We start from the raw sequence: 26,667 nt of genomic DNA on the forward strand, positions 1-26,667 counted from the left end.
CTGACCCAGACACTGAAACTTGTCAACTGATGGGACAAAGAGCTGAGACACTTGGCTGTACTAGGACACTAAAACATAGAGTTTAACCAAAGAATATTTCCCCACTGAGGAGGCTTACACCCGCCAAACCCTGTAGCGTTCTTGGGAGGCTTTTCTATCCCTCTTTTCCATTTCCAGATTTCCATACATCATGGTATTCCTTTTGACTTCTTTTGCAAGCTAGCTCTGGCTCTCCCTTCGCTTCCCCTATGCTTTGGTGTGGGTCCCCAGTGTGAGCTGCTGCCTGTGGGCTGGTTCTGCACCTCTGCCTCCAGCTGCTGCTCGGAGGCTCCTCTTGGATGTCGTGACTGACCTGCTTTTTCTCTTTCTTTCACTGTATCTCTTTCCCTCCAACCTGTCTCCTGCATTCTCTGTCCTCCCTCCCGCCCTCCATCCCTGCAGGTTCATCATGCCTAGTGGCATATAAAAAGACTCCACCTCCCGTCCCACCTCGGACCACGTCCAAGCCGTTCATCTCTGTCACTGTCCAGAGCAGCACTGAGTCAGCGCAGGACACCTATCTGGACAGCCAGGACCACAAGAGTGAGGTCACCAGCCAGTCAGGGCTCAGCAATTCCTCAGACAGCTTGGACAGCACCAGGACACCCAGTGTGACCAGGGGCAGCGTTGTGACTCCAGCCAGAGACACTCCAGAGTTACCTCAGAAAAATGCAACTTTGAAAAGTGACAAAGGGACTCTGACTAACGAAGAGCCTAAAGTGGAGAATATCCCCAAAAGAAAGCTGTCGTCTATAGGAATACAAGTATGGAATAGTTTGTTCTCCTTTGTCCCAAGGAACGTCCTTACCCCATCCATTTAACGTGTGCCTTTTCTGTGACTAGGTGTGCATCTGAGCTCACTTAGAATAGCAAGAGACACTCAACTGCCTGTGTTCCCAGGGTGGGAGGCAGCAGTATCTTCCCTCAACAGCCCAGAAAGGAATAAGTTCTTTTTGTAGAAATTTAAGATGTTTCCTAGGGCAGAGGGACCAAGTTAACTGGGTGAATCCCTCTGAAGAGGCCTTTTGCTGCTGGTCTGCCTGTGCTCTGTACTCTGTATTGCTTCCCATCACTCTGCTCCTTGTCCACCATGGTTCTAGGGACAATTCTCTCCTGAGAGATGGGTCCTTCTGCTTGACATCCATATGGGATGGGCTGCTGCAGTGCCAAATGGTCCCAGGACTGCAGGCAGGAGGGAGAAATTCCTTGCTGCCCAGCATTCCCAGCAGGTTGGTGCTTCCCTTGCTGGAAGCATTTAACTCTGGGAATTGATGGAAATGAGCTGTTGATTACACAGTCAGATAAGAAGCCAGTGAAAAGTGTAAATCGATGCTTTAGTCAGCAAAACTGCCTCCTCTGGGGCTGTCCTCTCCTCTCTGACAGGTTTCTCAGTTAGAGGTAGCTGAGAGCTCTGGTTCTGTCCCAGGTGCTGGTTACCTGCAGGGGGGATCTTGGGGGCAGCTCCAAGTGCAGGATCTGAGCTTTGAACTGCTCTGTGTGTGCTGAACGAGTTCTCCATTAGCTTTAGAGCAAGGCCAGTTCAGTATGGGTGACAGTGAAGGCCTTTCTGCAGGGCTGATGGGGCAGAACACCTGAAAGGGCAGTGAGGGGAGAGAATGCATTGGAGAGGCTGACAGCCTTCCTCTTCCTTTTCTGAGATGGTTCCCAAGCCACCTGGATTTCTTTCCTAAAACCTTCTAACCCTCTTATCCAGAGCCATGGAGGGTGTCAATCCCTGGGAGAGAGGTTTTGCTGTCAGTCTCACTCAGCTCGCTGTCCTCCCTTGAATGCAGTGGCCCTTGCCCATATGGGACACCACAGGCACGGGAACACAGCCCCAGCCATGCAGAGCCCAGAGCTCTTGGCACAGGTGATGGCAGCAGCCTGGCAGGACACAGCCCTGATCCTGAGGTGGGAGCAGAGCTGAGCAGTAGCCTTGTGCCTGTCCTTAGCTAGCCCTCCCGTGTGGTGTCAACATGCTCTGTGTGTGTGCACACTCCTGGTCTACTAACGTGGATTCCAGCCGCAAGTTCTTGTGTCTGTTTTTGTCTGTATTTTTTCTTGTTCAATAAGGTTGACTGCCTTCAGCCAGTGGCAAAAGAGGAGCCTCCTCCACCAGCCACCAAATTCCAGTCCATCGGGGTACAGGTAGAGGACGAGTGGCGGTAAGTGAGACGCAAGCTTGTGCAGTTTCCTTTTATTTTAAATTGTGCCTCCCCAACTTGTGCTTAGACCTTCTTCCCTGCTTTGTGCCAGTGAGTGGTGTTGAATGGGGCCCATGGCGAGCTCTTCCTCCACAGCACACACCCGCTGCAAAAAGCACTTGTTCTCTAGCAGCCAAATCAATGGGAGCTTGAAATTAAATAAAAAATTAAAAATTCCAAGCTGTATTTATAGATGTGCGTCAGTCCTCTCATCTGAACGGCCGATTGCAGTAAGCAGACAACCTTATAATTCTGTCTGTCTGAGTGTGTGGTGTGTCTGTGTGTGAGGAGGGGCAGGGAGAGGCTCTGCTGTGGCCATAACCCAAATGGATTTTGCTGTCAGTGTGGGAGGCCCGCCAGGCTGAGCTGTGCTATTGAACGATGGCTTTTGATCCCTCCAGAAACAGCCACTCTCGCAGCATGTCCTCCAAACAGGACACAGACTCTGACACACAGGAGCCCAATAATTCTGGCTGTAAATCATCTGAGAGAAGCCTCGCTGAGTGCCCCCAGCACAACAACTCCGTTGGTGTTGATGCCTCCACCAGGCAACCAGCCAAGCCCTCACAGATTAAGAGAAACCTCTCCTATGGAGAAAACAACGACCCAGCCCTGGAGCCTTCTTCTCTCCCTCCTCCTGACCCCTGGCTCGAGAGCTCCTCCACGTCGCCGTCGGAGCCAGCGCAGCCAGGGCCCTGCCGGCGGGACGGCTTCTGGTTCCTGAAGCTGCTGCAGGCAGAGACAGAGCGCCTGGAGGGTTGGTGCCGCCAGATGGACCAGGAGACCAAAGAGAACAATCTCTCTGAGGAAGGTAGGTATGGGCAGCAGCCTGGCAGCTCCTCCCTTGAGAAGGAGCTGAGTATTGGGTCAATTAAAATGTGGCTGCCACATCCCTGGAAGTGTCCAAGGCCAGGTTGAACAAGGCCTGGAGGAGCCTGGTCTAGTGGAAGGTGTCCCTGCCCATGGAATGAGATGAGCTTTAAGGTCCCTTCCCTCCCAAACCATTCTGGGGTTCTGTGAAATTGCTGACAGCCCGCAGAGATGGAGATGAGGATGGGACAAGGAATGCTTTTTCCTTGGAAAGGGTAAGGTAACTTCCTTTAGCAAATGGAGTAAGAATTAATGCTGTGATGCAGCATAAAAGACATGCAGGGGATGGTGCGGCTTCTGACCACTCAAAACTGCTAAAAGCTTAAATGGATTTAATCTTAAAAAAGGTTAAATGGAAAAAGCTTTCAGGGAGGCTGTGGGATCTCTCCCTCCCTCACCTATTATTCTCCATCAGGCACAGGGAAGCTTAGCTGGCAGTGGGGCAGAAGGAGCATGACTTCTGAGCTTGTTGGCTCAGTTCAGTTCATGAACTTGTCTTTGTAGCAAAGAGGAGGTTTCTTCACATGGGAAAGCCTCGCTGAATTTGTGTGGATACACTAAAAGCATGGAACAGGGAACACAAGGCCAATTGGTTTTACTGGGTTCAGGCTCAGTTGGGCTTGTTCCTTTGTTTTCAAATGCCTTGGTAAAACCTGAGCTTTTTGCAGTGGGAATCTTGGCTCTAGTGTATAGAGTGACAGGAATGGGTGATGAGGCTGCAGAGGGCAGGATCTTTGTGTGGAGCCTCGTTTTGATGTTTTTAATAACTGAGAAAGGTGAAACAAAGGTGAGGCTCTGTTTTAGCTCACTGTCACTGCTGGGGCTCCAGGAGCTAATCCCTAATCCATTCCCTGAGGTGCTGCCCTGGCTGCCTGAGGGACAGGCTGTGACAGGGATCTCCCTGCCTGGGGGCTGGCCTGGCTTGACCTGTGGCAAGGGAAGACAGCAAGACCTGCGTGGCATTGTTCCTGTGACTGCCAGGAGCAGGCTGCTTGATTGTGTATCCACAGCCATGGTGGGTGAGAGAGCCCAGGGTGCACTTGTCCCACTAAGATTTCCCAACACTCTTGAGTGGGCTCAGGGGCAGGACTTGGGTGGTCCCTGTAGATGATGCAGCTGCAGGCACATGGGGCTCTGAACCTGCCTCTGGGAGGCAAAAGCCCAGACTGTATTTCCACTAATGAGCACAGGAACATGTCTGTGCCCAGAGACTGCTTGGAAGACCCGTTAAGAGCACCGTAAAGCCCTGGGTGTTAAAAGCTCTGGCCCATGTGTTAATCCCTGCTCGTACAGGGAGGCTGGAGAGTCAGCTGTGTCAGCTTTCCCTTGGGCCCTTGGGCAGGGCTGGGAGAGCAGGGTGTGATCTCTAAGTAGGTGCTCACAGAACTCACTCAGGTGGTGCTGGTGGCTCCTCCGAGGGGCTGAGGGCAGTTTAAGGAGCTGTCTGACAGCTTGGATGTTGTAATGTCTTCAGCCAGGTCTGTGTTTGGCCTGTCAGAAGGAGCAATAATAAATTATAGACAAATGTAGTTTCAAAACGTCTTGATCCCTGAGAGCAGTTAGTGCCTTGAGCATCTCTGAAACTCATTTTCTGATGACTCAGGTGTTTTTTTGTTCCAGAAGCACTGGAGCTCATTGCTACAATTAATAGTCTGTTCAACTCAGGTAATCTTTTTTTCTTTTTCCTCCCCTACAGTCTTAGGAAAAGTCCTGAGTGCAGTGGGCAGTGCACAGTTACTAATGTCACAGAAGTTCCAGCAATTCCACGGCCTCTGTGAGCAAAACTTGGTGAGTCTGGACCTATTTTTCCTTGTTTCTGAGAGGATGCCTCTCTTTCAACAGCACTGCAGGGACACGGTCAGGTGTTAACAGGCTGCTGTCCCTGTGAAAACAAAACCAGCGCAGCCACAGTGCCAGGCTGGGGGAGAGCTGGGTTAGCACAGAGGTGCCTCCTGCTTCTGAAGAGCTTTTTGAGGCAAACCCCTGAGGCTGAGCCAAAATAGGGGAGACTGTTTGAAAAGCCTGCTCTTGACCAAGCATGCTCCCTTTGCATGTGTGGCTGGTGGCACTGTCCCTGGGTCACTCAGCACGGGGAATTGATCTCTGAAAGAGAATGCAGCGGTTTGCCCTTGCTCGGAGCTGACTTGGGCTAATGGGGATTGATGGAATCTGTGGTTTGGTTTTCCCCTCAAGCTTAATGGTAATACAGATTTTGCAAACGTCCTCAGAGGTGAATTCCCCTTTACATGTAAAATAATCTTGGAGAGACTTGAGAAGAAGGAGGGGGTAAAGTGCTGATGCCAGCTGAGCAGCAGCACCAGCAGAGCTTTGTGTGAGCTGCACAGATCTGATCCCATGCTTTCCAGGGTCTACAGTGGTGGTTCAAGCTGTCTGGGACCTGGGAAAATCCTGTTCTTGGAAGAAACTTAAGCTACTTAAAATTTTTCAACTCAGCCTGGGAAGTACTGATGCTTTCAGGTTGTTTTTGGGGGAAATGCAACAAAATATTTTTGTTCATGAAAGTTCAGTTTGGCTCCTTGGAGTGCTGCACATCCAAGCATCAGAGCTGTGTGTCAATTTCCATTATTTCCCACCCTGAAATCAGGGTCTCTGTATAAGAAACCAGTGTCGTGGCTCTGATTCGCATGCTGGGCACTTGCTGTTGGAGGTTCCTGCTGTGGGGTTAGTGCCAGCACAGAGTGTCTGGTTCAGGATTACTGTGCTGTAGAAGTGCAGTCAGGACTTGCTTCCTGAGCTTGGCAGAAATTATTTAGGCTGTAAATAATAGCTTTGTGTGTCCATGTTTAGGGCTGGTGTCTCCTGTGGGTTCTCACTGGGTTTGGTTGCAGGCAGACATTAAAGAGGTCAACATGCTTTGCACACTGCTCTGCTGGGTGTGTTCTTTCTGAAAAAGCGTGTTTAATGCTTCCCCTTCTAGAACCCTAATGCCAATCCCAGACCCACAGCCCAGGACTTGGCTGGATTTTGGGATCTCCTCCAGCTGTCCATTGAAGACATCAGCATGAAGTTTGACGAGCTGTACCACCTCAAAGCTAATAGCTGGCAATTGGCAGAGACACCGGAGAGAAAGGTGAGTGAGGGGCACAGGGGAGTGGCCAGAGCACTTTGCACATATTTGGGGTATCTGAGGTCTGGTTTTGCCTGCAAACGGATGCTCTCAAGGGCTTTTGCCATCCTGCACTTGTGTAATCTCACAACTTTGCAAGGCATTGAGGCCATCCCTCTTGAGTAACAGTGGGAACAGTTTTGTACTAGGGGTAAAGGTGTTGGATGGAGAGAGCCCAGAACGGTGAGCTGTGCAGGGGCCTTTAGTTTCCAACACTGTGTGAATGGGTTTAGCTATCTCTGCTGCCTAAGTAATGTAAAAAATAACTGGAACCTTTGGAAAATGCAGAAGTGTTGTCCTGGCTCTGCAGGTGAGGGTAGGGAGGACTGTGGGGTAGTGCAGGGTGGCTTATTAAAATCTTGGAGTTCCACATCAAGTTGTCTTCATGCTGCCTATGCTGTGCTCTGAGCTACAGCTGGGCCAGACAGTCTGTGAACTCCAGGCCACTCCAGAAGAGTCCTGTTCATGGGAGCTGCATGGAGCTGTGCCAGGGGAGCGTTAGGTTGGATATCAGGAAAAGGTTCTTTCCCCAGGGGTGATTGGCCATTGCCCAGGCTCCCCAGGGAATGGGCACAGCCCCAAGGCTGCCAGAGCTCCAGGAACATTTGGACAATGCTCTCAGGCACAGGGTGGGAATGTTGCCGTGTCTGTGCAGGGCCAGGGGTTGGACTGGGTGATCCTGGTTGTGGATCATCAACCTCTGGCTTGTGGGCTCCCTGTCCCTGGCAGTGTCCAAGGCTGGGTTGGACAGAGTCTAGTGGAAGGCGTCCCTGCCATGGCAGGGGGTGGAACTGGATGATATTCCAACCCAAACCATTCTGTGATTCCACGATTGTTGTGGGTCCTTTCCAGCTCAGGACATTTTATGATTCCATGAAATGCAAAATGGCTCATCTGTAGAAGCTGGGACAACTGATTTTGAGGGGTGTCTTGCTCCAGAGCTGCTCTCCCCGACACGATCCCGGTCCCTCCTGTAAGGCCTTGCTGGGGCCGAGCTGTCACCCAGCTGCACACGTTTTTATATCAGGTCTGGGTTTTTCCTTATTGTCTCCCTAAAGGAAGAGAAGAAACCACCCCCTCCAGTGCCAAAGAAGCCAGCCAAGTCCAAATCGCAGCTGAGCCGGGACAAAGGCTCAGACTCGGACAAGCAGCGGCAGGAGGCGCGGAAGCGGCTGATGGCAGCCAAGCGCGCGGCATCTGTGAGGCAGAACTCGGCTACCGAGAGCGCCGACAGCATCGAGATCTACGTCCCCGAGGCCCAGACCCGCCTCTGAGCCCAGCCACGGCCAGCCCGTGGCTTTTATAAGTCATTAAATGGAAAAAAAAAGGTTCTCTCGAAACTAGTGTGATTTATTCAGTCTAGAGACAATGAGCCATCCTTGAAAAGGGCTCCTGAGTTGGCTTTTTTCTCTCTCAGCTTTAAGTAATGAAGATTTTAACAAAAAAAAAAAAAATACAAACAAAAAAAAATTTAGGAAACAAAAAAGGAAAAAGAAAAAATGCCCCTCGTTTTCTCCCCGGCTGTGATGTCACTGAATGGACTGGACAGACTCCTGGGAACTCCAGCCCCTCGACTTGGAACTTCAGTCTTTTTACTTGTTCTATCTCATGAGAATTATTAGCTTGTTTACAAGAAGAGGACGAGAAAACACAAAGCCTTGAGCACTTGCCATGCTGTGTTCCTCCTCCTCAGATCTGTTCTGCCCTTCTCATCCTTTATTTTTCCCTCCTTCTGCTCCCGTTCTCCCACCTTTTGCATGGCTTCGGTTCCCGTGTCCAGACCTCCTGTCCCTGCAGAAAACACCTGTGGTGTGTATTCCTGCTGCCCTCTCCAGCCAGCAGCCTTCTTGGGCTTTGTGTTTGTGGGATGGGGATGGTGGGGAGGGGGAGGACGGGGACCGGGGGTTGTATCCTCAGTTTGTTGGAGGGAAAGGATGCCGGGGCTGTGGAATGTGGGGTTGAAATGCAGCCCAGAAGCAAAATGTGCAATAAATCTGGTGCAGGGGATCCCAAGAGCCGGACCCCACTCCGGGCACAGGAGCAGAGTTGAAGGACCACAGAGCATGAGCCACATCACTTTGATTTCCCTCCTCTTCCTGTTACACCATTTTCCTTGGATGGCTGCTGAGAGAGGAGCTGCTGCAGCAGGGGGGCTGTGAGAGCATCCCAGCTGTGGGGTCAGTGTGTCCAGGAGGAGGGGGTGTACATATGCACATATACACTTAGTAGTACCTGTATAGTAATTCCTACACACGGATCCTGCCCATGCCACCGCGGGGGTGGGCAGATGTATAGCATATATTTTTACATGTACTATATCTAGATGTGCGTCCAAGTGTGTGTAAAAATATATACCCTGTGTGTAAGCAGATGACTATTTTTTCCTTATCTCCCTGCTCTCTGGGTGGAGGAAGGATTGCTAAATATTTTTTAGCCCCTTTTTTTCCCCTTTGTAGGTCTCCTTTCTGGTCTGGCTCCTCAGACCCGGAGCTGCCACCCTCTGATTCTTTGCCACCCTCTCACACTGAAGGTTTTTGTCCCATACTGAGGGATCTCACTGGGGATTTTTTTTTTCCTCTTCACATGTTTGAACAAGTTGGGAGATTGTGTGCTACTGTCATGGGGGTGGAGGTGGAATCCCAGAGGTTTCCGTGAGAGTGTTGGTGATCCAGAAGGCAAAAAATAAATAAAAGTGAAATCCTTAATGATGCCTGGTGCCCATTGTGTGCTGTCTGGGGCTGTCCATGGGAGCTGCTCTCCGGGGTCTCTGCCCACAACCATAAAATCACCAAAGCTTGGCTGTGCTGGGATTCAAACTGGGCTGGAGATGGTAGGCAGGCTCTGCTCCCAGGGGACAAGGGGCAACAGCCTGAGTTGCTCCAGGGGAGGTTTACATTGGATATTGGGGGGAAATCCTCCATGGAAAAGCTGGTCAGACTGCCCAGGGCAGGGGTGGAGTCCCTAGACCTGGAGGTGTTGGAAGGGTGTGTGAAGGTGGCAGCTGAGGCCATGGGTTCATGGCCACAGTGGGGTTTGGCGGCAGCTGGGACTTATCCTGGAGGCATTTCCCAAACCTAAAGATTCTGTGGGGGCAAAGACATTGTTGGGTTGCACTCTTGGCTTTCAGGGTGGACTGTAAAGATGCAGTTTTAGGGATCTCGAGCAGAGAAATGGGGAACACCAAGGAAATGTGGGGGTTAATATTTTTTTGTTATTTACTCTTCCCAGCTGCTGCTCACAGAGCTGGATTCGATCCTTGTTGCCCTAGGCTTGGCTTGCTTGTAATATTTATGTTCCTATACAATGTGTATTTGTATATGTGTATATATTTTAACATGTAAGTGAATTTAAATTAGTGTATAAATTATAAGACAAAATATATTAATTATTAATTACAGCTTTTTTATTCACTTACATATATTAAAATACATATATGAATACCAAGATAAAGTTACTACTTCTACATGAATATACATATAAGGATGTGTAACACATGTAGAAAAATGTGTTATATACGTTTAAATACCTCTTTTATAAATCTAAAAATTATTTGTTATACATATTTAACACTCCTTTTACAAATAATTCCCGATCCACCCCTTGTATCCACCTTTTTATTCGGAGACCAAGGGAGGCGGGTAGCCAATCACGGGGCTGCCTGCGATCACGTGGGGTTGGTGTCACGAAATGGCTGCTAGCCAATCACAGAGCGGCGTGACGTTTAGCAAGATGGCTGCGCCCGTCATAAGATGGCGGATGCAACAAAATGGCCGCCTCCAGTGGCCACAGGCGGTGAGGCCGCATGTAAAAGTACTTCCGGGCCGCATGTAAAAGTACTTCCAGTATGTGCTGCTGCGGCGAATGGCCGTGAGGCCGCTGGGAGGGGGCGGAGCCTATTGGAGGCTATGAGCGTGGCTTCCGAGGGCTGTTCCTTCAGTGCGCGGGCCGGCGGGGCTGGGGGAGGTCTGCGGTGTTTGGGTCCGGGGTCTCTATCCCATGCCCTATGTCCCGTGTCCGTGTCCTGTGTCTGTGTCCCCTGCCGGTGGCCCCTAGCCCGGCCCGATCCGGCGTTGCAGCTCTCCCAGCGCTAGGAGCCTCTCCCGGCTCTTCCCCGGGACTTCCCCGGGATCAGCCCCGGCCGCGCAGTGCCTGTTCCCCGGGAATGCCCGACAGTCCCCCGCGGGATCCCGGCTCGGCACACTCTGCCCGGGGCCCCCATCGGGCGGGGCCATCCCGGGACCTCCCGGCACGATCCAGGCGAGGAGGGTCGCGCTGCCTCCGGCCACAGGTCCGAGGGCTCGGGGACCTTCGGGCTGCGCAGCGGTCCGTGCTCCTCGCGCTGTCTTGGGCACAGCCAGGTACCCGCCCCGGCCCAGCGATGGGGGTGCAGCTGCCAGGGAGGGGTCCCAGAGCCTCTCCCACTCGTGGGGATTTTTGGCAGTGGCGTGAGAAGTATGAAAGGCTGGGAAAGCTGGGAGTGTTCAGTCTGGAGAAGGGAACACTCCGGGGAGACCTCAGATCCCCTTCCAGTGCCTAAAGGGGCTCCAGGAGAGCTGGAGGGACTTGGGACAAGGGATGGAGTGACACGATGAGGGGCAATGGCTTCACGTTAACAGACATCAAGGATACATGGAATATTGGGAGGGAATTCTTCCCTGTGAGGGTGGGCAGGCCCTGGCACAGGGTGCTCAGAGAAGCTGCGGCTGCCCCTGCATCCCTGGAAGTATGCAAGGCCGGGATGGACAGGGCTTGGAGCAACCTGGGGTAGTGGGAGGTGTCCCTGCCCATGGCAGGGAGGAGGCCTGAATGGTCCTTAAGGTCTTTCCAACCCAAACCACTCTGAGAGGTACAAGTGTCACGTTAAACGCAGCTGTTGAGTGCCCGGGGCAGAACCCAGGGCCTGGGGGGCTGCAGGGCTGGGACTAGGACTGGGGGTTCCACTACAGGACCCTTCCCAGCACCACCAGTCCCAGCTGCTGCCCGGGGAAACGGGGGTGGGTGTGGGAGGGCTCAGAGAGGTGCCTCCCCCTGGTGACCCCTGTGCCCCCACACTGGCCATCAGCACCATGTCCTAGGCCCCCAAGGGCTGCTGGTCTCTGGTGGTGGGTGCAGGTCCACAAGGCCCTGCCAGACCTGCCTGGGGGTCCCCCGGGCCTGCCGGGACCACAGGCCTCTCTGTGCAGCTCAGGAGCTCCCAGGTGGTGCCTTGAGCAGCTAAGCTGTAGTGTCCCCAGCCGTGACCTCTTGTCCCTGTGCAGACCCCTGAGCTGGGCTGGCAAACCCTGACCGCCATTTTCCTGCCCCCCATTTTCCCTGGGAACGTGCCCCACGCCACATCTCTCACAAGCACAAAGCCCCAGCAGACCATGGAGAGTGGTGCTATTCCAGAGTGGCCCAGGGATTTTCTCGTGGTGGTGGTGGTGGTGGAAAATCAGGTCAGGCACCAAAAATTATACAGTCCAGTCTGACACACAGCTCATATTAAAAAAAAAAAAAAAACCAACTGAAAAACCTTTTTATTTGACAATGGGAAAACAAACAAAAAGATATTTACAGTAGTTTGTTATTTCTCCAAAAATGTAATTCCAATAATTCCCGCCCTCCCCACCCTCTGGTCCATCCCAGGGCAGCAGCCCCTGGCAGAGCCACAGCTCTAGGAGAAGGAAACCACTTTGGTTTGACTGGGGCAAGATGAGGGCAAAATGCGTCTTCCTTCCCCAGGGCAAGGGACAGAGCTGCAGGGGGGTAACAAGGTGAAAGAGGGAGGCCCAAAATTCAGGACTTTCCCCAGAAAGGAGACAAAGGGCAAAGGCTGGACACAGAAACAGAGATGGGGTGAGGGAGGGACTGGTCACAGGCAGACGATGGGCACCCACTTGCCCTGGTGCCACCCCAGCACTGCACAGGGCACCTGCCAGGGTGACACTGTTGGGAAGCCTTACTGCAGCCCCCCCTCTCCTGGCACGTTCCCTCTGAAGAAATGGGGGGTGGGAGTCCAAATCAGCGCTTCCAGTCCCTCGCCCTCAGTGCTCTTGCCCAGCCCCCGCAGAGCTCCCGGTCCTGCAGCTTTACCTGTCCTAGTTAGTCATCAGCTCATCTGGCTAATTACCTACAGGATTAGTGTTCCTCGGGACAGGGCAGTCATTAACTCACATCCCACAGGGCACCAGCAGTGCCTGACCCCGGCATGGCACCCAGCGACAGCAAGCTACACCCAGCCAGGAGCTGCCCCGGAGCCCAAAAATTGCCCGAGCCCCAAACCCGGCCAGGCCAGGCTGGGGGCTCGGCAGCTCCCAGCACACACCAGTTTGTCACTAGAGGTCCCCAGCACCGCACAGCCACACTGGCGAGCGAGAGCAGGAGGGAGGGGACAGGGAGCACCATCTCCATCCTCCGCCTTCCCAGCACTGCTTCCCAGGAACCCCGGGCTGCACTTGTAGGACGCACATGGCCGTGCCCGCACCACGCCTCTTCCCAAAGGTTTTAAAAAACAAAAATTTAAAAAAAGGGAAATGAAGTCGGGTACAAAATTCACAGTCTCAGCTCCTGGCACGGTGTGCACACATTCAGCAGGAACTCAAGGGGAACGAGGGGAAGTTGTGAAAATGCTTACAGATAAAAAAAAAAAAAGTAATAATCATGTAATAAATCACAATTAAAGGCAAAGTGTTTAAAACTTGCTAAACAGCACCATAGAGATTTCTACTGGCAGCATCCAGAACACCCTAAAATGGAAGAGAAGGGTCCTATTTTTTCCATGATAAAATGCCACAGACTCCATGTTTCCAGTTCATCTGTCTTTTGCCCTTTCCTGGGCAAGGCAGGGCCTCTGGCCAGCACCAGGAAGCAGAGAGGCCCCCCCAAAAACAATACAGGGAGGCGGGGACGGTGGAGGTCAGAGATTTGGGAGACAAAGCTCTTCACCCACAGTCCTTAAAATAGACACCAACATTAAAAAAAATAGGTTGTTTCTTTGTCTCCCTGAAGAAATGGTGCTGGCTGGACCCTTGTTTGCAGGAGAGGAAGAGATCAGCAGGTTTTCCAGGGGAGTTCCAGTGACCGCTCTGGCTCCATGGCAGGGCCAGGGCAGTGCCAACGCCGAGGTTTGGTCATGATGGTACCCTGCATAGCCGAGGCACCGTCCTCGGCAGCCAGGGCATCTCCCAGCAGGAGGATGGAGGGTGGGACAGTCCTTCCTCTGCCGCCTTGGCTGCCGAGAGAGACCAGAGCCCCTGGGAGGCAGGAGTCCACTCCTGGGGTGGGCTGTGGGGGCGAGGCAGAGGCCGGGCAGGTCAGGCCCCGCCCGGGGAAGGGCACCCTGCAGTACCCAGCCCGGGGTTATTTGGAGGCTCCGGGGGGCTCGGTGTGGGGCACCAGGGGCAGCTGTCCCCCCTGCCGCTGCCGCTCCAGCTCGGCCGCCTTCTGCAGAGCCACCTCCACAAGCAGCTGGAAGCTGCTGAAGTCATCCCCGAAGAGATCGGGGGGCGTGGGGGGCGGCGTGTTGAAGAGTCCGGGCGTGGGGCTGCCCGCCTCGGCCCGCGCCAGCAGGGTCAGGGTGCTGCCGCCGGCGCCCGCCCTGGGCACGGCCTCGGGCCCGCGGGGCTTCTCCCACTCGGGGCTGTGGGCGCTCACCACGGCCAGCGCCCGCGCCGGGTGGCACAGTACCTGCGGGCACACCGACATCGACAGCACCTTGGAAGCGCCCGCGGCCGCCACGGGCGGCACCACGAGCACCCCGGAGCCGGCGGCGGCGCCCCGCGGCACGGCCACGTCGCCGGCTTTGCCCCCGCGGCGGGAGATGGTGAACTGGTTGGGGTCTTTGCCGTCCTTGCGCAGCATGTCGGGGAGCAGCCGCCGCCGAGCGTTGATGAACCAGTTGCAGATCTGCGAGGAGAGAGGGACGCGGCGGGGTTAGCCGCGGGGCTGCGGCCCCAGGGCAAGCCAGCAGCAGCTCCCACACTACCCCAGCCCTGCACCTCCTTCCCGCGGGGCTCCAGAGAGGCACAACCAGTGCTGGCACCCACGGAAACCCCAACACCGACTGCTTCCTGTCAGCCACCGCCTGCCCGGGGCAGCCCCTTCCTCTCTGCACCCTGTCCCAGCTCCCCCCCGGCCCTGCCAGCCCCCTCTGTGGGGCTGTGGCCCGCGGCTCCTGCTCGCCATCACAGCACAGGAATGGGCACAGCCTGGGCTGCTTTGGGGCCGAGCCCGAGCACCACTGCCCGGAGCCACGGGAGCTGCGGTGGCTCCTGAGCAGAGCTGTCCCGCGGGGAAGAAGGAGCTCAGCGCTGTGCCCCCACTGCAGGCCCAAGGTCCCAGCTGCAGGCAATTGGCACAGCTGGCACAGTTCCTGCCATCACTCCCCAGCCAGAGGCCACAGCATTGCACAGAGACACCTCAGAGCCCATCCTGCAGCCTCCCAGGCGGGGGAGAGTGTTCCCTTCTCCAGGTGACCCATCCCGGAGCTCAGCCATATTTCCACACTGTTGCCGATGCCAACATGCTGCCAACCTGAATGGAAGCACCGAGACTGACAGAGCAGATGGATTGCAGGAGAGCAGCAGGGTTGGAAAACCCTAGAAACCAGCAGGTGATGGAGCTGCAGCCCCTCAGCTCCTAACGGGGCCAGAAATGGGGCAGCACAGCCACGTCCCATGCCTCTGCCCACGAGCAGGGTCACAGCTCACTCTAAAGGCTGTCCCAAACATCTGCACAGCACAGAGGCTGCACCTCTGGCAGCCCTTTGTTATTATTCAGCCTTGGCCATGGATTGTTTCAGCATCTTTATATAAAATACTGCATTAAAATAACTGCTTCCTTCCTAGAAAACAATTAGAAGATAATAAATCAGGGGAAAAAGAATGTCTGATCTTTCTAAATCAACAGCTATGGAAAATATTTCCCCCAAGGAGAGAAAACTGGCCACAGCTTCAATCACAGCAAGATCTCAGTTGTCTTTTTTTTTGTCTTTAAGACAATATTTGGCATTAAAACCCTCAAATACACCAGTTTTAGTCCCTTTTCCATTCCAAACCCCCTCCATTGCAAGCCTTGACATGATCCTGTGATCCCATGGCCATCCACCACTGTGATCCCCAGCCAGAGAGATGGACTCCCAACAAAAAGCCCAACTTCTCAATGCTGAGAATCCCCCAAAATCCTGGCTGTCCCCACCACCAGTCTCCTTCCAGCTTTCAATTCCCACTGGAGAACACAGCACGGAGACAGGCACACACAGCCACTGTGACAGCAGGCAATGTCACAGAGCTGGGACATGCTCCGGCTCTGAAGCAGTTTATTGGTTTTTAATTACGGCCATCCCTCTTCCCCACCACCAGCACATCCCATCCTGTCCCTTTGGGCAGCATCTGTCCCCCCACCACTGTGAAAGCAGCATCCCCTCCACAGGGAGGAAAAGCCCATCTATCCCACAGCAGGGCACAAGCTTGGAAAGCTGCTACTGTCCAGGAAGCCTCAGTGGGAACAGGAGCTGCTTTCTTAGCTCTGGAAGTTCTGCAAGGGAGGCACATGGCTTCCTGCTCTCCCTGATCCCTGGCTACCAGTGCCTGGCTTCAGCTCCCTAGGCCACTGGAGGGGGCAGGGGTCTGTGCAAAGAAACTACCGGAGAGGTGGCCAGTGGCTGTGGCAGAGCCCTATCATCCAGAGGCTCTCGGAGGGGTCAGATCAGCACCACAGACTGAATCCCACAGCCACATCATGGAGTGTCCCACTCCTCCACCTCAACAGGCAGAGGGAGCATCCCCACTGATTCCTGCTGCATCCCCTCAGACTGGCAGGAATCCCAGTGTCAGGCCCCAGCTGCACTGGGAAATGCCACTAGGCTGGGACCCCCGCCTGGGGGGTACAAGGGCACACACTGGCTGTGGGGGTCCCCCGGGGTAAACAACAGCTGGCACACAGCAAGGCCACACCTCGACATGTGCCCACCCGTGTGCCACCCGCCTCCTGGACCCGACAGGGCACTGACAGCCAGGCAGCTGCCAGCCCCGCCAGAAGCCCCAGCCAGGAACTGCCCTGCCAACCTGGGCCAGGACAAGCCCAATTCCTACAGCCCCAAACCCATCGCTGTTCCCCCAACACTTGGCCTCAAGCCCTTCCAGGTGCTCCAGCCTGTCCCTGGAGCAGCTGCTGGACACACATCTGTGGCACAGCCAGAATTTAAAACAACACATTAAAGTGAAAGAGCAGGTTTGTCTTGCTGGCCAGGAAGAGGGGAAGCAGACACCACACTTGGTGTCTGGGCTGGGACAGATGGCCAAGACTGTGCTGAGCCACAGGGAAAGGAGACAGAGGTGCAGAGGTGCTCCAGGAGAGGAGCAAACCCATTGGCCCTCACCTGCTGCCCTGCACCCCACTGCATCCCAGAACCAGAGAACAGAGTGAAGCCCCTGTTCATCTCCCACCCTCTCAGGCTAGGATGGGGAACAGGGTCCAGAGCACCAGGCCTGTGCATGGAGCACAGGACAGCAGCTGCAGGCAGGCCCACCCAGACACCCTAAATACAGGCAGGGAGCACATCAGAGCAGGAAGGATGAGTGCTGCTCACCCCCACTGCTGCCCAGGGCTCCTGCCTGGGCACCCACCAAGGTGCCACATGGAGAACATCAGCCCACAGCCAGGAGCAGGACAAGGAGATTCCTGGACAGGAGTCCCCAGCTGGGATCCCCTTAATGAAGCTGGTGTAAGTGGGGCAGGTGGGCCAGCCAGCACTTAACAGCCCAGGGGCTCAAAGCCCATGCAGCCTCTCCCTCCTGGTTAAAATTTTACAGAATGTCCTGAGTTAGAAAAGATCCACAAAGATCATCAAGTCCAACTCCTGGCCCTGCCCAGCTCTGTGTGCAGGGGGTGGTCACGCTGGCCTCTGCTGGGGGTGTCCAGGCGAACAGGATAAAGTAGCATCCCCCAAAATCCTCCCACCTGTTCAGCTTTTACAGACAACAGGGTATTGTTTCAGCCTGTCCCCATTCCAGTCCCTCCACCTTCCGGCTGGCCAAAATGCTCTGCTCCAGCAGAGCTGATCTCCAGGGCTCAAACGTGTCCCCAAAAGAGAATCCCCCCTTCACACAGCTGGCTTTCCTTCCCCAACATCCCCTCCCCCGCCTCCTCGCTGCCTTTCAATGGCAAGCGGTCCCAGCGTGCCCAGTCCTTAGGGATTCTCAGTGGGGTCCTCCTGTCCCACACAGCGCGGCAGTGTCCCCAGCGGTGTCCCCATTGGGTGAGGGCTGGCTCCTACCTGCAGCACGGAGAGGCTGGTCTGCCCCGAGAGGCTGAGCTTCTCCTGCTCCGAGGGGTAGGCGTTGAAGCGGTGCTCGTACAGCCAGTCCCGAAGGATCTTCACCGACTCTTTGGGGAGGTTGCCCCTTCTCTTCCTCTTGCACTGCGAGGGGTCGGGGGATGTGGTGCCGTCCTCATCCCCCGGGTCACTGTCCGACATGGTGGAGCCGCCCGCGGGACCCTCTTGGCTGAAGCCTAGAGAGGGGGAACCAAAGGGAGCATCAGGCGGGGTCCGGTCGGGGGAGGGGAAGGGGCCTCCCACCGACCTCCCCCTGCCTACAACGGGGGTCTCACCCCCTACGGGCCCGGCCGGGGGGGAATTCAGGGGCAGAGACACCAGAGCGGGGACAAACGACCGGCATCGGCGGGACAACAGGGATACCGACCAGATCCCCGGGGGAGCGGAGGAGCCCAGCGCACGGCACGGGGCTCGGGACCACTCGGGCCTCGGAGGGCACCGCAGCGGGCAAAAAGAAAAAAAATAAAAATCAAGCATGAGGTGGGGTGGGAGGAGGGGAAGTTCAAAACAAAAACAATCTCAGCAGGAGAAAGAGGCCGGAGCTGGAGAGTGGGAGAGGAACCACGCGGGGTCATTGTGCGGCGGAGATGGAGGCGGGGGCGGCTGTCACGGGCCGGGGGCCGAGCGGTGCGGGCCGGGCAAAGCCGCCCCTTCGGCCGCAACAGGTAGCGAGGGGCCATGGCCACCGACACAAAGCAGGGCAGCGGCAGCCGCGGCCCCCTCGGGCGGCGAGGGGAGAGAGGAGCCGGAGCGGCCCCGGCTCCGCACTCCGCCGCCGGCCCCGAGTTACCCCGGCCGGCCGAACTCCGCCGTAACTCCGAGCTGCAGCGGGAGCGGGCGGGACTCGCCCGCGGCTCCCGCAAACTTTGGGAAGCGCTGGCGCGGCCCGTCCCGCTCCGTCCCGCACAAAGGCGCGGGGCCGCCCCGCTCCCCCCGCGCCCCCCGGGATCCATCTTTGCGCTCACCCCCGGGCCGCCGCCGCCGCCGCCTGGGCGCTCGCATGGGCCGCGCCGGGGTCTCGGTGCCGGGGCCGGTGCGGGGCCGTCCCGCGGCAGCGGGCGGGCGGCCGGGCGCGGCGGAAAGTTTTGGGTGGGCGGCGGTGACAGATGCCGAGACAGAGTTCCCTTTGTTCCCGAGGAGGCAGGAACTCGCCGGGCCCCCCGCCCCCGGCCCGCCCGCCCCCGGCTGTCACCGGGCACCGGAGCCCCCCCGCCCCGCCGAGTCCCCCCGGCCCCGCGGAGCCCCGGCCGGTACCTGGCGCCGGCGCACCCCCGGCTGAGCGGCCCCGCAGTGAGGATGGGGCTCGACCCCGCTCCCGGACGCGGCCCCCGGCGGGAGGGGGGCAGGGACAGAGGGAGCCCCGGAGCCCCCGCAGCCGCTCGGCCCCGCGGAGCTGCATCCGCACAGAGGCGCCCCCCGGGGACACCCAGCCACGGGCACCCACATCAGGACAACCAACCCCGGGGACACCCACCTGGGGAAACCCACCCAGGGACACCCATTCAGGCATGCTCACCTGGGAGGGGACACCCATCTGGGGAAACCCACCCGGGGAAACCCATCCAGGGACACCCACCTCAGGACTCCCACCAGGGACATCCACGCAGGGGTGCCCCACAAGGCACGGTACAATCTCCTTACCTCTGCCTGAATCCTGTAGCTGAGCCTCGGGGGTTACCAGTATCTGTGGGCAGGGGACAGGGACAGGCCTTGGTACAGGAGCTGCAGGGCCAGGTGTGGGTGACAACCCTGGGGGCCTCAGAGCACCCTGAAGTTCCACCAGTGCTTCGTTTGGTCCTTACCAGATAGGAAATCAGAAGCCCAGCACATCACTGCTCCCGTGACAGAGGAAGGTGTTTCCAAGCAAGGATGGTGACCAAGGAGGAACCAGGTGGGACTCTCACTGTGCGATGGCCATCAGGCTGGGCAAGGTCTCTAGAAGCCCTTCTATTCTCCTTGTGCCTCTTCACCACCACAGCAGAGCCCAAGGTCACCTTTTGAGTTTGGAGATCAAATTGGTCTGTTTACATGCTGCTTCCTGTGGGAGCTCCAGGATGTGCTTCCCACAGGATTTCCCCACCACAACTCTGTGCCTTTCTGTGATGTGGGGCTAGGTTGCACCATCACCCTCAGCCAGGTGCTCAGAGAAGCTTGAGAAGATGTGTCCATCATGGGTCCCCTGGAGCAGCAAGAAGAGAGAAGAGCTGCTCTGAGCAGTAGTGCCACATCCTAGTACCTGCAATGGAGAAGGTGTCACCACGGGAAGCCGAGATGGCCCTGTCCTGCAGCCAGCCCAGAGCCCTGCCCGCAGAGAGACCCTGTTTTGGGGATGTCCTTTTCAGGATGTCCATCCCCTGTCTTGGGCACATCCATGCTCATCCTCACCAAGCCAAGCACGCACACACACACGTGTGTGTGTGTGTGTGTGTGTGTGTGTGTGTGTGTGTGTGTGTGTGTGTGTGTGTGTGTTTGTGTGCACAGGGACCTGTGTGCTGCTGGGGCACAGCACCCTGAGAGTCTCTGGGTCCTTCTCCACCTCTCCCCATGCAGACCTGGCTTGATGTCACCCTGGCTTAGGGGCAGCTCCCCACTCCCCAGCTCCACCAGCTCTGCAGGCTGTGCTGCAGCTCCCCTCCCTTCCCTCTTTGCTGCACACAGGGTAAAAGGTGGGAAATCCCTTCATATATTGAAAAAAAGCTGGAAAAAACTTTCTGTTATGGTTGATTTTTGTCTGGGAAAAGCAGATTGTGTCATGCAATATGGGATTAAACAGCAAAAGAAAAAAAGAAAAAAAAGAAAAAAAAAAGAAAAAAGAAAAAACCTTAAAGCATTTGGTTTGTTGCTTCTAAATCTTCCATGACCCGACTGGAACTGTGCCCCCAGCTGCTGTTGCTGCATTAATGCCAAGGCAGGAGGGGCTGGTGAGGCACCGGTGGGGTGTTGGGAGCCCTGGCAGCACATCCCACCCTCTGCAGGGTCACCCCAGGGCAGGGAGCATCCCTAGCCCTCCAGCCCTCTCACCCCAGGCTGGCTCCTGCCAGCTCCGAACTGCGGCCACCACTGGGCAGGGTAGCCTCATCCTCCCTACTCTGCTCCCTCTGCAGCCCATTTCCAGGGGGTGACACCCCAGATCCGCCCTGGACACCCCCCTGGACTCCATCCAGGGTCTGTGTCAGTGCCCAAGCAGGACTGTCATCCTGGGCAGTTTACTTTGCTCCCACCTTTTGGAAAAGGCTGTTGTAGTCTGTGCCGAACTGGGAAATGGTCCCTGGGCTCAAACACCTGCCCAGGGCTGGGCCATGAGCCCCCCTGGTTCTCCCCACCTGCCTTTGCTCCCTGGACAGGTAGTGTGGAAGCAGCTTTGGAAAAATCCCCATGAGGGAAGCCTAAATCCCTGGGCAAGCCCAGCTAGGTACAAGAGCCAGGGAGCTCCCAGCTGATGGGGAATGAGGAGCCTCTGGGATGAGGGGCCAGGGAAGGGCCAGTGGTGCATCTCCCTGCCCTTCCCACTACAGTCTTGTCCGGGCTGAGCCCTGCCCAGGCCCATTGACATGATAATACTATTAAACTTCAGCAATTTGAACAACAATCAGCCAGCAAGGGCCTGAAGGGGAATGTTGGAAACCCAGAGGGATTCTGGGAACTCCAGGGGATGCTGGAAATCCAGGGAAAGCTGTAATCCCCAGGGAGATGCTGGAATCCCCCAGATAGCCTCCCACTTTCCAGACATGACTCTCTCCATCCTTTGCCCACCCTCTGATATTTAATCTGCATTTTTAACGAGGAAAATTGGATTTGTGCTTGACTGTGCTGGCTGTTTGCTGCCGCCCTGCCCTTGGGGCCACTGCTCCAGCAGCAGGTCCTGCTCCCTGCTCAGGGCCACTGGACCTGCTGCAGGTTGGGATTCCCCAAGCAAGACTGGTCCTGTGAGCTGGGATCTTGCACCAGAACCCCTCCCCTGGGCATTGCAGCCCATCCCTTGGGCATTGCAGCCCCTCCGTCTCTTCCTGCCTCTTCCCATGGGCAAGCTCTGCTGTTCCAGTTGCCTTCCTGGAGGCAGCGGGGCAGGACTACAGGCACTGCTATACCCATTCCCTCTCTGATGTTCCTCTAACCTATGTCTTTGGACATGGCAAGAGGAGCCGTGGGAACACCAGGATGGAGCTTACAGCACTGCAGAAAAGCAAACACTCCAGGGTCAAGGCATACTGGGCTGCACTGGGAGCTGTGTCACAGACTGGGCCCAGAGCTGGGCTGCCCACTACAGGAGACAGGGACAGACTGGAGAGAGTCCAGCACAGGGCCGTGAAGGTGATGGAGGGACTGGAGCACCTCTGCTGTGAGGAGAGGCTGAGAGAGCTGGCACTGCCCAGCCTGGAGCAGAGCAGGCTCAGGGCATCTCATCCCTGTGGATAAATAGTGGGGTGGAGGTGCCGAGGGGACAGGGCCAGGCTCTGCTCAGCGGTGCCCAGGGACAGCCCCAGGGGCCACGGGCACAAACTGACACGCAGGAGGGACCCTCCGAGCTCAGGAGACACTTCTGCACCGTGAGCAACATTTCTAGATTGACCAAAAGGGGGTTATTTGCCTAACTTGTCGTCCCCTGCCCCCAGAGGACACTTCTGAAATTAATGTCTTTGTTTCATTTTGCTACTATTTTATACCTTTGAAATTACTCAGGTCAGGTTGACCTTCTGCTGCTGCAGCTTCTGATGTAGCCCAAGTACAGTTGATTTTCTGAGCTGTCAGTGCCCATGGCTGGGTCACATCCAATTTGTCACCCCCAGCACTCCCATATCCTTCTCCCAGGGCTGCTCTCAACCCACACAGCTCCCAGCCTGGTGCTGGGGCTGCCCTGACCCAGATGCAGGACATTGCACTAGGGCTGGTTGAACTTCATGAGGTTCTCATGAACCCAGGTAGTTTTGGGGTTTCATAGGCTCATCAAATCCCAGGATGGTTTGGGTTGGAGAGACCTTAAAGCTCATCTCATTCTGCCCCCTGCCATGGGCAGGGAGACCTTCCACTATCCTAGGGTGCTCCGAGTTCTGTCCAACCTGGCCTTGGACACTTCCAGGGATCCAGGGGCAGCCACAGCTTCTTTGGGCAGCCTGTGCCAGTGGAACAAGTTTATTTACTCTTCCCAGATGTACCCCAGAATCCAATAATAAATTCATTCTACTTTGCTCCCCCAGGGTTGAAAGTCCCACAGTGCCACCACAGCCATGCCAGTGAAGGGGCAGATCAGACTGAACAGTTTTAGCAGCTGCATGAGGCAGCACCTCTGACAGCCCCACGCTGCAGCCTGTGGCAGCTCCCAGCTGGGACCAGCACCAACTCCATCCCAATTCCAGCATTGCGAGGATCTGGGCTGGTCACACAAGGTGATCCCTTGGGGTCGGGGAGCTGAACACCACTCTTGGATGCAGCTGTCCCAGAAGATGGTCTCCCCACAACTCCAGCATCAGCTCCTCTGCCCCAAAGTAATGCCTGTGTGATGTTCACTTTGCTGGGTGTCCCAGTGAGGGAGATTTTATAAAGCATCCTCCAGCAGCCTTCAGGCCTAGGAATTCACTCTGGAAGTGGGAGAACCGTAGGTTTTCCCTGGCACAGCAGGGAATTAGGGAAGGAGCTTAGTACCCATGAGGCTGGAGGTGGGCTGGTTTGGGGCTGCTGCTGCAGAGCACAAACCCTGACCCTGGTGAACTCCCTGGAGATCACAGCGTCGGCCCTTCACATCTGACAATTTAGTTCCTTTTTTCTTGGTGTTGGTGGTGCCTGCAAAATCGAAGCCCCGAGACCAAGTTTTTCATTCATGGATCATCTCCCAGGTGAGACAGCATCACCTGGAGCCTGGCAGGTCTCTGGCACTTCTGGTCCCAGCATATGCCCATGGAGCTCCCACAGACACTATCTAAGCTTTCCCAGAACTGGGAGCATCTCTGCCATGCACTGTGCCCTCACCAGGTTTTGTGGGTTTGTCCCACCATTTTAAATAAATAATTGCTGGAAACTCATCCCTCACTCCAGAGCTGGCAGCAAGCAGCATTTTAAGACCACAGTTCTGGGAAGTGGGACCACCCCATGCTCCCAACACCCTTGCCAGGGTGGTGGTAAACAAGCAAACCACAGGGACAAACCCCCTCCCCATTTCTCACCCTCTCTGTCTCTTGCCCCCCCACCCACCCAGGGTGACACAGAAGGGTAGCCAAGCCCTTGGGACCCCAGATTATCTGATGAGGGGAGCAAGGCCAGCACTTTGCCAAGTGTCTCTCAGCCCATCCCAATGTGGGGACCAAGCAGAGCGACCCTCAGCCCACCAGCTAAGGCAGAAAATGATGCTCAAGCTGATTTTACATTGATTGGGAGCAATTTGGCTTCAAAAACAGGCTGCCCCACTGGAAGGGGCCCTGGCTGGCAAGGGCATTGGGGTGGGGAGGTGCAGTGCCCAAACCCACCTTCCCAAACCCCCAGGCACAGCCTGGCACTGGTCACAAGTGAGCCACACACAGCACACGTCTGTCACACCCGTCAGGCTTTATACACCCCTACAGCTTCCTGAATCCCTCAGATCTCAGGCTCTAAACCCATAAAATAGCCAGGGAGGAGGAACAAAACGGGAGCTCTTTCCTGAAGGAGGGGAGTGTGGGAGGAGAGGGAGAGATGCTTTTCCACTGTGCTATGGCCCTGAGTGGGGCTCGCTCAGGCTCGAGCCAGCCCAAGTCCCTGCAGTCCAGCGGGGGATGCTCACCCCAGCCCCAGGACCAGTGGTATGGTGACTTTGAGGGGATCAGTGGCTGTTGGGGGGGGCAGTCACAGCCAGGCTGGGGGTCCCAGTGGGTGAGCCCATGTGTGGGAGAGGTGATGGGAGGGGAGGGCTGGATGGGCAGCAGCGGCAAAGTGTTGGGAGTGTGTCCCCTCCAAGCGTGTCCTGATGCAGGGTTGAGGTCCTGGGAGGTGTTTCCTGGGGAAGGAATCTGCTGTGGGGCAGCAAGGGGCCAAGGGGCCAAGGGCCAAGGGGCAGGGGGCGTGAGCAGCATGAGGCAGAAGGGGTGAGTGGCCCTGGGCTCTAATCGTCCTTGTCCTTGGCCCCATGCTTCAGGATGCGGGTGAACTCCACGTAGTTGAAGTTGCCCTTTTTGTCGATGGGCGCCTCCCGGTACATCTCATCCACCTCCTCGTCAGTGAACCTGTCCCCCATGGTGGTCAGCAGCTCACGCAGGTGGTCCTCGTGGATGAACCCTGCAGGGAGGGCAGGGGACAGCATTAGCAGGGAGCACTGGGAGGGTTGAGCATGACACCTTCCCCACTTCTCCCAAAGACACCCCACTCTGGAGCTGCTTGGGGACTGTCCCCAAGGGTTTGGCCCAGCCCTCTTCCTGGCTGCATGGCAGAGGGGCTGTGCTGTACCTGATGCCTCCTCGTCAAAGCAGGCAAAGGCATTGCGGATCACATCCTCGGGGTCGGTGCCGTTCAGCTTCTCCCCAAACATGGTGAGGAACATGGTGAAGTTGATGGGCCCCGGTGCCTCACTCATCATCCCCTCCAGGTACTCATCAGTGGGGTTCTTCCCTGCGGGACACAGGCAGGGGGTGGATGCAGGGCCCTGCTCCCCCAGCTCCCATCCCCAGAGTCACCCCATGCAAACAGCTGGAAGAGCTTTTTTCCATTGCAAACAGATTTGCTGGTTCTTGTCTACCCACCCCACAAACATGGAAAGGGAGTTTCTGCAGTGCTCAGTTCTCCACCCCTGAGCACCTCTCCCGATGCTTTAATCCACCCCTGGGAACAAGCTCTGCCTTGAGGGAGGTGCAGTAATTAATTCGGGGGTTACTGGAATGAAACCCATGGCTTTTCCCATTCCCCTGGCAGCTTCGAGGAGAGGGGCAGCAATGTCCCCACACAAGCCTCATGCTGCTGATGTCCCCAGCACTGCTCGCACCACAGGTACACCGGGGATGGTTTAGCTGCTCTGTTGAGGTCTATGCCCCCAGCAGCGGCCCCTCTCTGCTCCCAGAGCTCTGGCTCACCGGGAGGAGGGAGATCCCTCCCACTGTCGGGCAGGACCTCCAGAACAGGTTTGGCTGCCAGGTCAATCATTGACAGACCTCCTAAAGCGCAGTGGAGGTACCGCTGGGAGCGGGAGGAGGGAGCCATGGTCTGCAGCAAAGGAGAATGGCTTGGGGCAGAGAATGGGGACAGCCCTGCAAGTCTCAACCAGTCCAAGTATCACACCAGCACAGGGACCAGCCTTTGTCACCCTGGCTGAGAACAACAGGAGAGCTTTGTTCCACAGCGGGTAGCCCCAGGCCACATTCTGGGTGAGACTACTCAAGCACTCCATGGCTGCAGCTGGTGGTTGCTCCCAGGGCAGAGCTTCTCCAGCCCCAAGGGTCTCTTCCCTTCTGGTGAGCATGGCTGTGAGCAGCACATGGAGCTGCTGCCCTCATGTGCCTCACAAATACCCCTTCTGTGGTCAGCTGGTGGAGCAGAGAAATCCCCCCCAGGCTTTGAGGCATCCCAGCACAGCCAGTGTCCGGTGCTGGGGTGGGAAGAAGTCACGCCGCAGCTCTCCCCACTCCCGAGGCAGCGCTGGGGGCAGAGGGACCCGTGGGGGCACGAGAGCAGGATGTCCTCACCGAGAGAAGCCAGCATGTCGTGCAGGTCCTCCTTGTCGATGAAACCATCGCGGTTCTGGTCAATCATGTTGAAGGCCTCCTTGAACTCCTGGATCTGTGACTGGTCGAACATGGCGAAGACATTGGAGGTGGCGCGCTGGGGGCGCTTCTTGGTGGTCTTGGCTTTGGCACGTTTGCTGGACATCTTGGTGGCTGGGGGGAGTACCTAGGGGCAGAAGCATCAGGAGGGCTGGGGATAGGCCAAGTGGGGGGCCCGGGGCAAGGACACACCACTCCTGGCACCTCCTGTCCCGTGCCTCAGTTTCCCTGGTTGTCACACACTGGCAGCGGGGAGATGAGGCAGTCACTGGGTCAGACACAGGCAGGGGCAGGACTTGAGCTCTGATGAGTTCTGTGGGCAATCGCAGAGCAGCAGACTGGTACCCCTTCCCCAGGGCTGTCGTCCAGGGGATGCAGGCAGCCCCCAAATCCACT

The 26,667-nt window shown here is 56.4% G+C and overlaps 3 protein-coding genes across 10 annotated transcripts in view; 1 reads left to right on the forward strand and 2 right to left on the reverse strand.

Moving 5' to 3' along the window:
* The window catches only part of DLGAP4 (DLG associated protein 4), a 144,910-nt gene extending 135,962 nt beyond the window's left edge, over window positions 1-8,948 (forward strand). For all 6 annotated transcript variants that reach the window (XM_085079063.1, XM_085079064.1, XM_085079065.1 and 3 more), the window contains 6 exons: window positions 442-803; window positions 2,113-2,204; window positions 2,645-3,054; window positions 4,810-4,901; window positions 6,052-6,204; window positions 7,299-8,948. In XM_085079063.1, the coding sequence (XP_084935189.1) occupies window positions 442-803; window positions 2,113-2,204; window positions 2,645-3,054; window positions 4,810-4,901; window positions 6,052-6,204; window positions 7,299-7,514 (1,325 nt within the window). In that variant the 3' untranslated portion in view covers window positions 7,515-8,948. The remainder of the gene's footprint in view (window positions 1-441; window positions 804-2,112; window positions 2,205-2,644; window positions 3,055-4,809; window positions 4,902-6,051; window positions 6,205-7,298) is intronic.
* Window positions 8,949-11,741: 2,793 nt separating this feature from the next.
* TGIF2 (TGFB induced factor homeobox 2) lies at window positions 11,742-19,496 on the reverse strand. 3 transcript variants are annotated; one of them, XM_085079376.1, is made up of 3 exons: window positions 19,357-19,496; window positions 17,495-17,730; window positions 11,742-14,124 (listed from the first exon to the last, which is right to left on the reverse strand). In XM_085079376.1, the coding sequence occupies exons 1-3, from the start codon at window positions 19,382-19,384 to the stop codon at window positions 13,579-13,581; spliced, it is 810 nt and encodes a 269-aa protein (XP_084935502.1). In that variant the 5' UTR covers window positions 19,385-19,496; the 3' UTR covers window positions 11,742-13,578. The 3 variants fall into 3 exon arrangements, with proteins under 3 accessions (XP_084935502.1, XP_084935500.1, XP_084935501.1); XM_085079374.1 differs by lacking the exon at window positions 19,357-19,496 and adding an exon at window positions 18,809-19,176; XM_085079375.1 differs by lacking the exon at window positions 19,357-19,496 and adding an exon at window positions 18,520-18,717.
* A 4,576-nt stretch (window positions 19,497-24,072) lies between these two features.
* Window positions 24,073-26,427, reverse strand: MYL9 (myosin light chain 9). The gene is made up of 3 exons (XM_085079377.1): window positions 26,194-26,427; window positions 24,965-25,126; window positions 24,073-24,796 (listed from the first exon to the last, which is right to left on the reverse strand). Exons 1-3 carry the CDS (start codon window positions 26,375-26,377, stop codon window positions 24,624-24,626), a joined length of 519 nt encoding a protein of 172 aa, XP_084935503.1. The 5' UTR covers window positions 26,378-26,427; the 3' UTR covers window positions 24,073-24,623.
* Between the last annotated feature and the right edge of the window lie 240 nt (window positions 26,428-26,667).

Source organism: Lichenostomus cassidix, chromosome 20, assembly GCF_008360975.1.
Source record: "Lichenostomus cassidix isolate B80296 chromosome 20, HeHo_3.0, whole genome shotgun sequence".
In the NCBI taxonomy this organism is placed as follows: Eukaryota; Metazoa; Chordata; class Aves; order Passeriformes; family Meliphagidae; genus Lichenostomus; species Lichenostomus cassidix.